At 35.2% G+C, this 14,098-nt stretch overlaps 1 protein-coding gene across 2 annotated transcripts in view; it reads right to left on the minus strand.

Annotated features, from left to right (window-relative positions):
* Positions 1 to 556: 556 nt before the first annotated feature.
* Positions 557 to 14,098, minus strand: part of NDFIP2 (Nedd4 family interacting protein 2) — a 45,310-nt gene continuing 31,768 nt past the window's right edge. For both annotated transcript variants that reach the window (XM_030971124.1, XM_030971113.1), the window contains 4 exons: positions 10,328 to 10,452; positions 7,261 to 7,327; positions 3,968 to 4,073; positions 557 to 2,103 (listed from right to left, as the gene is read on the minus strand). In XM_030971124.1, coding sequence (XP_030826984.1) covers positions 3,970 to 4,073; positions 7,261 to 7,327; positions 10,328 to 10,452 — 296 coding nt within the window. In that variant the 3' untranslated portion in view covers positions 557 to 2,103; positions 3,968 to 3,969. The remainder of the gene's footprint in view (positions 2,104 to 3,967; positions 4,074 to 7,260; positions 7,328 to 10,327; positions 10,453 to 14,098) is intronic.

Raw genomic sequence — 14,098 nt, forward strand, 5'->3', positions numbered from 1 at the left:
ATAGCAAGGAAAATATGCAGCATTTGACACATCTGGAATAGATTGCAGAGTCTTTGAAAATACTGTCCCAGTTCCCTTCCTCCTGCTGATGAGATTTCAGGCTTCCAAACTGATGCATCAACTATAGAGGATTAGATAACGTGAACATTTTTAACTCTGCATATTCTTTCTGACCAAATGAGAATTTTTCCAAGGTAGTACACAAAGTATGTGTATGAAGCTTCCTATAAAATGCATGGATCAAACAAAAGCAATTCTACCAGAAGTTGCTACTTAATATGGGAAAATTGATATAGTTGAAAAATAGTGCTAATTGATTTTGGTAAGCATAGAAAATGAAGATATATTGCCTGCTTTGCAAGGTTGCATCAACTCCTTATAAGAAATGTCCTCACAGTTTGTTGCCATAAAACATGAGATGAAAAGGAGCAGGGAGGATTGGTTAGTAACTATTTTGCCAAGTAATTTGTCTGTAATGCCATGTTGACACAAATACTGCAGTGTGCATTTTTCAACATGGAGTACAAAAAAACCCCAAAAAAGCATTAAGTCTTAATTAGCAAAACAAAGCAATGCTTTATTATTCACTTCTTTTTCATCTGGACAATGAATGCAAAAGAACACAGAAACAAATAGAAGTTTAGAAGGAAATCCCAATAGGATATTAAACGTAATACTTAACTTTCTTCTTCCATAAAAAGCTGAGAAGTAGAGGTGCCCCTAAAGTTTTAGTCACAAACAGTTATCTCTGAAAGATTAGGAAAATGAAAATGTTTACATATGTATATTTTAAACGTTAATTATAGATACAAAACTCAATACAGCACTAGCTTAACACAACATAAACCTCACTGTTTTTAACGTTAGTAATAAAAAACCAGAATAGTAATTAAAAAGAAAAATGGAGGAAACTATTTGTACATTTTTCCTCAAAGGTGCAACCAACAGCCAATGTATTTTTGCAACTGAGATTCCAGTTGTACAAAGGACTGAGAGATGTCGTCTTCTATTTAAAGAAGAAGCATAAATTTCACAAACTTTAAAAGAAACTACACGCGCATGAACTGCAGACAGTACCCCTTAAAGAGATGATATTTGTAAGAACATAATGGCATACCTTAAATGAATAAAGGGAGAAGTAAAACACATTTTCTACTTTCAGAGCTTTAAAAGATTTTTTTTCCCTTCATATATTAGTTCCCAAATTACCTTGCATTTAAACTTGTTTGTTCTTATGAAATGGCAATGTATTTATTCTAAACAAGCATTATAAAGTAGTTGTATGATTTTTCTGAGAAGCACTCAATGTGGATGTTGTATTTATAGTGACCTCAAGAATGCAGACCTCCAAAATTACATCTACTACTAACTAAACCTTTAATAGCCAATTAACAAAAAATATGTATATAGCTTAAGATTAAACAAAATTTAGAGAATATGCTGTTACAAAATATATTTTGACATATTTCCTAAGAAGCAATTAAAACAGTCATTTATGCAGAGTTATTTACAGGGGACTCAAAGTGTATCAGTTTTAGCACAAACCAGTATATTGGGCTGAATTCAATAAAATATTGGCGAATATAAGTTTGTGACAAGGAATTTTGGGGTTTAGTAAACTTAAAAATGTTCTATACAATCATTAGATGAATCTAAATTATATAAAAAACCTGTCTAAACTGGTTAATCTGAATCATTTAATGCATTTCATTGTACTCAGAAGTTCAGATCACCAAGTCAGTGGTACACAGAAGCTGTGAAACAAGTTACCACTCAAATCTTTCAGATACAACAAGCACAGATTAACTGAGTCTGACTGTACCTAATCTATACTTACAGATAGTTTGTTCTTACTTCAATACTATCTTTTTAACAAGCACATATACAAATGTGCTAAAACAAAAGGCAACAGTTATAAATATTTACTAGAATGACCAGAACTGGTACTTGATCATAAAGCCATCCTGTCATTCATTTTTGAAGCCATATTTTCATTAATTTGTCTTCTGGTTTTAGTAGTCTTCTATCTTATTAACTTGGAGGGTTAGAGATCATCTGGAAGTTTCACACCAGCATAGGAAAGGAATGTCTGTTCGATGCAGTCTGGAGATAAAGAAAAATTGTACTTCAGTTCATCGCTGTGACTCACCAGAAGCAGCGTTGCTAAGTGACCAGCAAACCTGAACTGCAAGCAAAACAGCAGCCTCCCTACCCACCATGACAGGATGGGAGAAAAAAGCACAAACATTTTCTATTATTCTGTTACGACTTCAGAAGAGCACCTGAGAATATCTCAAACTGTAGGAGTGTTATTATTTATTAAAACTAAGAATTAGTGTAGAGGAGTCACTTTAGAGGAGCTTACTTGTCTATGCAAAAACAAGGACATTTAAATGCAATAGCAATTAATTTGAACTTCTTGTTCCAGTACTTAAGATGCTTCAAAAACATAATATTTATGTGTTCATCTCTCTAAACAACCCACAGACCTTATAAGCCCACAACCCACGCATCTCAGTGGTGCTTACAGGTAAAGAAAAAATTCAAAGCCACTGAACTCTGATAGGACAGCTCATTAACTTCAGTAAGTACTGGGTTACACAGTGCTTTGTCCCAGCACAAAATTTTAATTGCAGAAGAGCAAGGAATCCCAGACTGCATTATCCTACACTTTCACTTATTCTCTTCAAACTACACTTCTCAAATACCATTTAGTCCTAACAACTGTTTTTTAAAATATTATTTTTTAACTTTACTGTACTGAAAGCTAACAGATATTTTCAGTCAGATCTACAAATTTCAGTATTCTGAAGAGGTTACCACAACACTAAGAAAAGAAGCCATATCTAACTGTTGCAAAAAGGCAATGCTGCCATGTAGTTGCTAATTTATATTGATTGCTAAAAAGCAATACACATCTCAGTTAATTAACTTACTGCGTAATTTGGGGGGGGAAAAAAGCACATTTAAAAGAAATATTATGTCACAGTTACATTAACAGATTTTTTTTTCATAATCAAGTGCATATTGTATAGCACACAATCATCATTAGCTGTTTCTAAATGTTTGCGCTCGTCATATATAAAAAGAACAATTTTTTTTCCCCAGTCGAATAGTGTCTCTGTTTTCAGGCTTTGAAAATGTGTTGCAGGTTAATTCAAATCAATCCTGTGATCAATCCTGGAGAAAATTTATAAAATACTTGGTTTTTTTTTTAACAGCAAACATAGTTTCCCAGATATGTCAAAATACAGTCTTTTAAGCATTTTTTGTTAAGTGCAGAGCAATGAAAATGCTGCAATAGATATTTCTAGGCTAATTTATCTTGTCATGCAATTTAAATTAAAAAAAAGTTGAATGCAAATAAAGACCCCTGGTTTAAGTTACATAGCGAAGTCCAATAAATCCACTTAACGGATAAATAGTATTAAAAAAAAAAAGAGTGGATACGTGCCAGACTGATTAGTCAGCTACCTGAAGGATACATAAAGCACATTGTTGCATACACAATAATCATACTTGTACATGACTGTCTTAATCCAGTCATGTAAAGAGAGACAGTACTCAACTATTGTTTGCATGTTCAGACCCATGTCAATCAGATTTAATATGCAGGCAGATTAGTGCTTCCTAACTTGCTGACGACAGGTTGACTACAAAAGCCAGTTTTTCCAGCACAAAGGACAGTATCCTGACAGCAGCAGATACTGTTTCTTAGGAAAAACACGTTCCTCCTAATTTTTGTTGCTGAACATTAGTTCCAGGGACAACTAGAGGCATTGAGGATGCTTTCAAGTAAGAAACTTCACACATCTCCAAGCCCATGAAGAATATATACACAGTATTCGTGACAGACGTCCAAAAACCATGCAACATCTGCTTTATGACAGGAGTTTGATTATCTCTTTCTAATATTTCTTTCTTCATTTTCCTGGGAAAGATAACCACATCACTAAAAATGGCTTACCTTCAGTACAAGAAAAAAAATCTTGTTCTGTGAGCAGCTGCCATGCTTTCAGACATATTTCTGACTTTAAGATAATTAACAAAGCCTCGAAAGAACAAGAGGAGTCCTGGAAGTGTAGAAAATGCACAAAATTAAGTATATTAACATAAATACACACTATCCCACATTATTCTTAGTCACATAATTTTTAAAACCTAGCCTACAAAGTAAATTGAAGTCTTCATTTATCATTCACAAATTCAACAACTAAGTCAGCTTTCATCTTGTGATGCAAGGATTCAATTTTATGAAAGGTTTTCCACAAATTTTACTGATTTAGACTTCAAGTGCCATCAGCTAAAAAGACTTCTTGAAAATAATTACAAAGATGAAAAAAATCCTGAAACATAAAAGAATCTGTTTTGCAAACTCTTTTCAAGTACAGCTCTCAAAATAAATTACTAGTGTGTTAGAAGAGTACCTGCTTCACAAAATATACCTTTAGCAATATGCACAATAAATGTACTGAGTCAAGAGAAGGAAAAAATGAAAGGAAGGATTGCTCTAGCAAGAAGCCAGTAATGAATTATAGTAGATTAGGACTTGAGATTTAACCATCAAAATTACTCAACATATGTCAATATTACAGTTTCTGTCAACTCCAAATTTCAAAATCTTTTAAATTATTTACATTTCACTGCATTTGAAAGAATATTTCTGCTAAAAGGAAAAATATGTACACAATAGTCACAGAGAAGTTACATTTCCAATAATGGCACCTTGAAGATATATGCTTACGTGAATATATACACATGTGCATTAAAACTCCAAAGGTTCAAATGAAAATCTAAACTCAGGTTTTACAAATTCATTAAAGGATTTAATTATTTTCTTTCCTACATGATGCACTTTTCCTTCCTGCTATCCTGCATGAGCCCTTTATTTTTTCCAATGATCAATTCCTCTCTAAATGATTTGTGTTTATGATTGTTTTAACTTTCCTCTTCTTTTTTAAACCAAAGCTTCCTTAGGACATGCATGCAAGCAAAAAAAAAAATACTCTGCTGCTCTGCTGGAACTTCACCTAAGCCAGGGACACATTTCTGTGACTAAGGTGAATTCTGCATAGAGAAGAAAGCAGTAAGATCTTGACTGCAAGTCTGCTACAAAACTTGCTACCCAAAAGCTACCAGAGGTAGTCCCCCTTTCAACTGAAAAGAAGCTGAAACAGCAAAATGAGGGCAGGCAGCTCTTTAGGTGCTTGATAGAATACTTTCTGCATCATACATGGTGGAAAATCAGTCCCAGCTCAACCCATATTTTACATTTCTCTGTTAAAGGAAGAAAGAAAAACCACCCCACTTTCCATTGTGTTCCTCAATAAGAAACACTGGCTAACATTTAAATTCGAAATTTAGAATTGTCTCTCTCCAATTTTTTCACTGATACATGACAGCTCTTTGGAAGTAGACCACTTTGCTCTTCCGTGACGCACAAGCAGATTTTTCCAGCTGTTGAAAGAAGGAAAGAGAGCAGAAACGATGGATGAACAGCAGGAGAGGAGATGGCAGTAGGTGGGCTGAAGGATGTCAAAGGGCTATGCAAAAGAAAGACTCCAACTCATTCACTTCTGGAGAGAAACTGGGCATAGTACTTTGTGTGCTCTAACAAAAGGTTATCCAAAACAACAAAACACAGATCTGGTTGGCAGTGTTCCCATGACATGATAATACTCCATGTCATTGTAAGCAGCTTTTTTAGGTAGACTCCTTCTATGGTGTTCTAGCAATACCATAAAGCCACTTCATCAGTTTAAAAATTTTGTTGGCATATTTCATGCAAAACCTACATAAGACAAGGGAATGCTGACTGCCAGATGCACACTGTATGCCTCAGAGGGTTTTTATTCCAACTTGTGATTTAAAGAAAAAATAAACCCTCAAACACTTCAGACTAAAAATAAGGCTTTCCCAAATAAAAGTGAGCTACTTCCTGAATATGTGCAAAAGACTAGTAAAAAGAAAAATGACAGCTTTTTCCATAGAGTGTTCTTCCATAGGGGAAGAACACTATTTTTATCCTAATGAAAAAAGGTGTCAAATCTCAATTTCAGGCACCACGGGCTTGGTTTTAATTAAAGACTTATCTGGAGATGTTTGTGCCTGCAAAGAGTCATTTCACCTACTTCAATACAATAACCTCAAAAAATACAAAAGCATTCAAGGGACTGATGCTGTGAGCTGTTAAACATTTGCAGGTTTTATGTATATCAAGCAACCAAGTGCACAATAGCAGAGCAAGGTGGGCATTAGAGAGTCTGATGAATGCCCTTAAACGCTACTAAGAGGCATATAGAGAAATTTTTAGGTAATGTTGTTTAAGACTTTTGACATTTCTTGCAAGATAAATAGTGAGTCAGAGTGAAGATCTCAGAGTTGGTCTTTTTTCTTAACTTAATGATTCATTTTAACACTTGCTGTTAGCCACTTGAATCAATTGACTCAAAGGGAAGAGTGCCACCTACTGAACCAGCAACAGTTTACCATGCTTCCAGAGCTGGAAACAGAAATTAAAATGCATAGCAGCATTCACTTCTGTTAAAGAAAATAATTCCAGATTCCATATCCAAATTACAAAATCCACAGTGGGAGAAAAGTTATAGTGGTTGGGCTTTGGTATACCTTCATTAAAAACAAACACAAGAGCAGAATTTGATGTGCATCAGACTTGAAACATGGGCAGACAGAGCTCTTAAGAGAAAGCTGACATCATGGGACCACTGTGATCAGCAAGCATGAAGCCATTCTCTCATCCTACTGAACAACTGCTGATGCAGTTTGCATTTCAAAGGACTCAAAAAGGACATTTTGTGACCTGTGCACAAGACAGCAGACTCCACCTTCCTGGGTTCAAACACATTTCTTAAAATTTATTACTTGACTTATATGTTTATACATGTAAATATTACTTATCACATAAGGCCAAAGTTTCATTACACAGTTCTGCACCCCTAGAACAGTAGAAGCAATTTTAAAAAGCATAAGTTACAAGTCTCAGTTCTACACATAATCCCTTATGCAGAACAAAATTTTTTGAGCTGAAGGGTATTTGAATAGTCCACAGTTCACACAATAACACCACTATGGTAACCAATAACCTCATGAATAGTACGGAAATAAAAACAAAACACAAAATTATCAGCAGCTAAGGAAAAGCACATAGCTAAACATGTTACAAAACTCTTATTTACAGCTACATGATTCATCTTTGAATACTTCCACATCAAAACAGAAATGAATTCAACTGCCACTTACCAAGTACAAGAAATATCCACCAAAGCCAGTACTGTCCATTGAAATATCCAGTAAAATAATCTGAAAACTGAAATTCATAGAGGAGGCTTAGCTGTAGTAAGATAGATGACTAAGACATATTTAATGCACTATGCAAATAGAGAAAGCATGGAGGAAAGAGCAAGTTAAAATTAATGTATCCTACTAAAATGCAAAACTAGTATATGTACAGCAGTCAATTACACAAATAAAACACTTCTATTGTCAGTTGGTTTGCAGCAAATTGATTAAAAATCTCTAAAAAATACATGTGTGTACCCATGTAAAATATATATGTATATATGAAAACACCCTTGTATCACTTGCCAGTAATCTGTCATTTTTTATTATAATGAGTCACCACTTGTTGATTTTCCCCTTTTCCCCTCAGTGCCTGCCATCTCAAACACATTACAGCAGCCTGCTGCTTTAGATATTAACACGAAAAGCCACATTAGTTTAATCTTATCAGACAGGGATGTTCTGCTGACCCTACAAAAGGGGAGCTTTTGACCTTCTGTATACCCCCTACTGTTAATCACTGCCATGAATACCAGCCCCATAAAGACCCCCAACTCATTAAAGTCTTTTCATTTTCAAACCAGCATTCAGTTCCCAGCAGTGAGCTGAACGCAACTAAATGAACCTTGAAGTGCCATTTCAACTGTTCCTGCGAGTGACCATGGCAGACAGTTTTGTCCTCCCTGTGATGTGGGAGGCAGCTGGAGGGCAGGGTGTGATCGTACTGGAGACAGGTATCTGTGCCTTTACCAGACTCCAGACTTCATGCTTCACTGATAAAAAGGCTAATCAAATGTCTCCAAAACCCCCACAATAAGTAGAAATGGGGAGATGAGTGAAGAGTTGCCAGGAGTAAACTAACCTACTCAGCAGCTCTGCACACTTCCCATACATTTCTACCCTGCTGTCATTCATTATGTTTACTGCATCCTGACTTTTGTGCTTAGTGCTTCCCATTTGCTCTTTCTAGGACATTTCAGTATATCAACCAAGAAGTAATGGGAGGGGAAATAAAAAACACTGAACAAACAAAAGAACCCCCACAAAAACAACAAAACAAAGAAAACCAACCAAAAAATCCCAAACAAAAGATACTGGGCCTCATATATAACCAGATGAAAATCTAAGACATATAAAGAACTGCAGATAAAGCTGGGTTTTTTCTTCAATTAATCCACATGTTTGCTCCAGAATAAAGCCAGATTATGTGAAGTCTTTGAGTATATAAGAGTATACTTATATAAGAGTATGAGTATTCATTTCGACCATCAATCAAAGAAAAAAAAGCAAGAAACAGAATTGCTAAGTTCAACTAAAGAATTGGTAATTTAACATTATCCATATATAAATACGCAATTCCTAGGATTTTGACAACACATTGACATTGATCCTATCTCACTTGTTAGTCAGTATTTTCAATTCTCTAAACATTGTATGTGTGTGCTTATAAATATATAGCTGTATACATACACACACAAACATATCAATATACTTTTCCAATAGTTACAATTTCATTTAATTGGAAAGAAGGTTCACTAAAACCAGCAATCAAATACTTGCTCACGTGCATTGCTCTCCTCTCCTCCTCTCCTTGGGCAGAATCAGCCATGGCTGCAGAATCTCCCCAATAGCAAAATTGCTCCCCCTACCCTTCCTTCTCCCCAGTAAAAACTGATACAGATCAAGCATACATGAATTCAGGCTGTTTAGACACTAAAAAGTTTTGTATTACTGACCCTGAGTGAAAAAGGAAGAGCTTGAAAGAAAAGGACAGAACAATGTGGTGCACACAGGCCTGCTTGTGTGTCACCATTAAAATGACTGTCAACACACACCTCACGAGCTTTCTGCTCTTGTCTCTAGGAAGGGAGACAATAGAGGAACATCATGATCTTCATTATGAAAAACTCCATCCCTGAGGTCTTGGAATTGGCCAGCTCTAATATTTCTGAATTAAAAATGGATTACATACAATATTTTAATTATAGTCTAGAACACAGTAATTCTGTGCTCTAAAGGAAGTTTAGCATATATTAATTTGTATATTTGTTTTGAGCACATTTTCCAGCAGAGAGGAATAATAAAACTGACATAATGAGCAATTTCTGCCCTCTGTTCAGTATGCCTTAAGGGAAGATGAAAATATCCCAAACAAACACATAGTTGAAAAATTTATGTCTTCTCTCTCCATTAAGATACATTCCATCCCAGCCCCTGAATTCCAACAAATACACCAGAATCACATCTGGTCCAGCAGCATTTCCCTGTTCTGAATGAGCAAAAAGGAAATGCAAAAAAAAGCTCTAAGAAGGATGCTGTACATGTCCAGGAAGGACCATGCAATCTTCTAACAATTTTTTTACTATGATTCTGAGTCTAAATCAAGTTACTAACACATACACAGAGGGAAAAAAAAGGTTATTGATGGCAGAATATGAAAGATATGTAAGTTATCCAAGATCTTTTTCTTCATTAAAAGGGACAGGATTTTAAATGTTGTGTCTTACAAATAAGCTGAATTCAAGTTCAGAAAGCACCATTACATTTCATCTAACATCCACTTAGCTAAGTAACTTGGATTTAGCTACTGTGCCTTTTGGAAAAGTACCTAGTTTTGCAGTGAAAACATCAAGAATCAAGCATTTAAGATTATAAAAACATTACTAACTTCATATTTAAGTTGGACTTGATCCCATATGTATCTTACAAGGAATAAAAGAATCAAATACAAGGAAGAAATGCTTTCTTATATTCCCTTCCTAACAGGCTAAGACATTTATAAATCTTTTACACATGACACTATAATACCAGTGATATTTTAGGTACTTGCTCCACTTCTTCTGTAGACTTTTAAATACTTGTACAAGGAATGAGTCATTTGGTATTTATTTTAGTGGAAATGTGAACATCAAATGCTATGTCAGGTAAAAAAAAGAAAAAATACTGGTTTTCAATTCCCTTATTATATCCTTGAATAAATTATGTGTTTGTTGTACAGAGTCTGTATTGTGTGAATCAAGAAACATACCCGTACAATGAGAATCCATTTGATCAGGGAGAGACCAAATCCACAGATTGCACCATACCTTCCAGCTATGGTATTTGTTATACAGAAGGATAAACAAAATCCAATCCAGTTGAAAATAAATGCCACTATAAAATAAAAGAAACAGTAGCTTCTGTTAATCTGTATAGCTAAGCAAACAGAGTTCACAGTAATTTCACTTTTAAACTACTAAGGACATGCTTACACAGTCAGTTAATTCTCTTCCGGTAATTCAGGCTTTCAGAGATTGACTTTGAACCCAGACATTCCCCATGGTATAGTCACTTAATGACAAAGCAAATGGTAAACAGGCTGGAACCTACTACTTTACACTAGAGAAAATTCCAACATAAAAGAAAGTATTATACTGCCATAGACACCTAACCAGATTATACTGGACATGGAAAGTAAATTCACAAAAAGGACTATAACATACAAGATTTGGACTAAAACAAAGAAGAAAAACCCTTTCAGCAGCTTTATAACCAAAAATATAGTTACATGCACACATATGTGCATGTATCAAGGCTGCAGTGTTTAGCTTTATCCATTTTGGATCCAAGAGAACAAAAGTATCCACTTTTGCTCCAAAAACTTAGTGTAGAAATGAAGGTAAGTTGAGCAGCTGTTGTTTCATGGGTCTCTTTTAGATCTATATTCATGCCTTCTCTTTTAGATCTATATTCATAAGACATAAGAAGCCTTGGAAGCTTTACACAGAAGTTAAAAAAATCAATGAACAAAAAGGACATTGAGCATAACTACCACTATTGCTTCAATGAACACTTTTACACAGCCCCCAGTTTAACAATTTGAAGTTTCATATCTGCATATGTACTTGGCAATCAGCATCATCATCTGTATTGACTTCAGGTTGCATGCATTATATCAGAGTGTGAGAATTCACAATTAGAGGAACGACCTAGCTTGGAAATCAGTGAGGGCATCCAAAAAGAAAACCACCAAACAGAATAGCTGGAGGAACTGGTAGAGGACGGTAACTCAGGAGTTGTGGAGAGAACATGACAGTGGAAAATTGAAAAGATTAGGGAACTCCACAGTAAACACAAGAATCACAGAGGAGGCTAGAGAGGAATGGAAGAGGGGCAGCATGGAACAAAACCCCTGCCAACAAATCCTCAGTGCTTAAAATCCCAAACTTAGCTACATAAAATTCAGACATTAAATCGTCAGAGGAAAAATGAGTCTGTTTCTTCAGTTAAAGTTTGAACACACAACTAGGAACAGAAAATTGCTCAATAGTTTTCTTTAATTAAAGCATTTTGAAATACTATCTATAAAACCCCATTATTTTTATACTTTAAGACCTTATTAAAATTTTTCCAATAATCTACATGAAGATGCAATGATATGCTCACAAATGCAAAATCAAGTCTGTGAAACTGCAGCAAGATTCCATGAACTTTAAACACACTGAAGTTTCAAAAATTTTGGAGGACTTCACATCAAAATAGTTATTTAGTGCAAGTGGGAATCTTGCACTGGTCAGAGGCATGGGTAAAAGATGGTGGCAACATGAATTGTTACTTTTATACAATTTACTAATCTAAAAGGACCCCAAGAAACAAAATAAAAAAAAAAAAAAAAAAAAAAAAAAAAAAAAAAAAAAAAAAAAAAAAAACCTTTGAGCAGACGCTGATCCAAATTGGCATACGCAGAGGAAACAAACAAAACCAATCCAACCCCTGCTAAAAAAAACCCCTACAGAACAACACTGTGACCCCAACATTTACCTATTTTTCCAAGACAGATTTACATTTGAGAGAGCCTAGATAAATTATTTTGATTTCCCTATTTTAAAGAAGTTCTCCAAATCCACCCTCTTTTAACAGTAACAGATTTCAAAAGCTCCTTATTCAATGCATTCTCTGATCCTGCCTCAGAGTAAGAGCTCACTGCTCTTCCTCCCTGCTACTCAAACTACCAAGAGTGACTTTGACTATGGTGAGGTATACCTAAAGACAGGTATCTTAAAAAGGACACAAGATTCACATGTTTCTAATGGTCTACAAGCACTAGAGAAATTCTCAGAATATGTACAATTTTATTATATTTTTTTAATTACCTCAACTCATTTGTAAATGCATTATAAAAATCAGAGATTTCCTAATCATAAATACAGGAGGGGAAAAAATTAGCTTTTTATGATTAAAGAGAAGCATTAACAATTTTACCCGACTTTCAACTTGAACTAAATGAATATTCAAAATAGAATGCATAAGTCACTGCATAAGTATTTGATGGATATTTAACATCAAGGTATTTGCCCAACTCTTGAAAGTAAAGGCATCAGCACATTCCAGTCTTGTTCACAGTAGGGGTTTTTTTCTCTCTAATCAGTCTGCTGCTCTATCAACTTACATAAGTAGCTAATACAAGCAGAAAAGACAAACCTTATAAAAATTGTAAACTATGCAAGTTCATATATTCCAATAAAACTGAAGTACATACAGAAGAAAAATCTCATTATTTAAGTTTTTATCTATAACCGTTTGCTAGAAAACTTGTACAGTCAGAACCTAATCAAAAATCCGTATCTTCAGCAGCACAAGGAATATGTTACTTCCACTGCTCTAAAACACAGGCAATCAGGGAGATTCTCCCAAACTGCCTTGGTGTTGCATCATTTCAACAAACTTAAGAGAGGCAACTATAATGTCTACATGTTTTCCATATTTGCCATTACTTCTTTCTTACATCCCATGTCCCACCACTACTTTGAAAATCATTTCCTTGTTTCATTCTGGTTATGAAATACAATATTTACTTTCAGAAATGCATCTTCTGAGCAGACTGCAATTCCCTCCAATTGCTTTTCTCTACATCAAGATCAGCCTCATTTGCCCATCTGTATATCTTTTTCCATCATGTGCATCTACGTGTATCTTCTGTCAGCCATGCAAGCTCTGAGCTTTACAGCTTACACTGCATCTGGTAAGAGTTACTGCAGTAAATTCCTGTATAATTCCTGTCTCAACTTATTACTGCAATGAAAGTTCTTCATAATTTTCATCCCTATGTTGTCATACAGAAGCCACAGCACAAGCTCCCCCATCAAGCTGAGGGAGAAAATAGATCAGTGAGGGGAGTGATCAGGAAAAGGAATTATGCATTAATTTATCTAGAATTACTAACTCCCTTCTCTAGCTACTAGAGATAACTAAGTCACTGTACAAGTTCCTTGCTGTAACAAATGCTATCCTCCACTATTTTTCTGCATCCACTTAACTTTGTGCAATGTAAATGACACTGCTCAGCTGCTCAAGAGATGACCTCATCCACCATACAACATCACCTCCCATGACATCCCTGCACAGACAATGTACCTGCCATGACACTAATAACATGCTGTCAAGGAAAGCCATTCCTAAAACTGAGGGGGGAAAATCTGGCGAGCTGCTACAACCACATCATGACCCTTAGAAAGAATTCTTAACTTCAGCTTGCCCATTTTCTACATGCAGCCAGATTCTGTGTGCATCCTGTAGATCTCCCCTGCAAATCAAATCACTGTGCAAGAATTGTTTTCTATCCCAAAAGTGATTACATGCCTACTTGAGCCCAACTTTCATTCACTGTCAACTTTCCATAACACATTTCAGACATTTAGACCAAACTCATGCTGACTGCACTGGCATCATGATTTCAGTATCTACTTTTAATACTCTATACCATTCAGAGAAGTGGGACTGATAAAAGTATGATTTTTGAATTTAGTAATTCCTGAGGTGA

The sequence above is a fragment of the Camarhynchus parvulus genome, chromosome 1, assembly GCF_901933205.1.
Source record: "Camarhynchus parvulus chromosome 1, STF_HiC, whole genome shotgun sequence".
In the NCBI taxonomy this organism is placed as follows: Eukaryota; Metazoa; Chordata; class Aves; order Passeriformes; family Thraupidae; genus Camarhynchus; species Camarhynchus parvulus.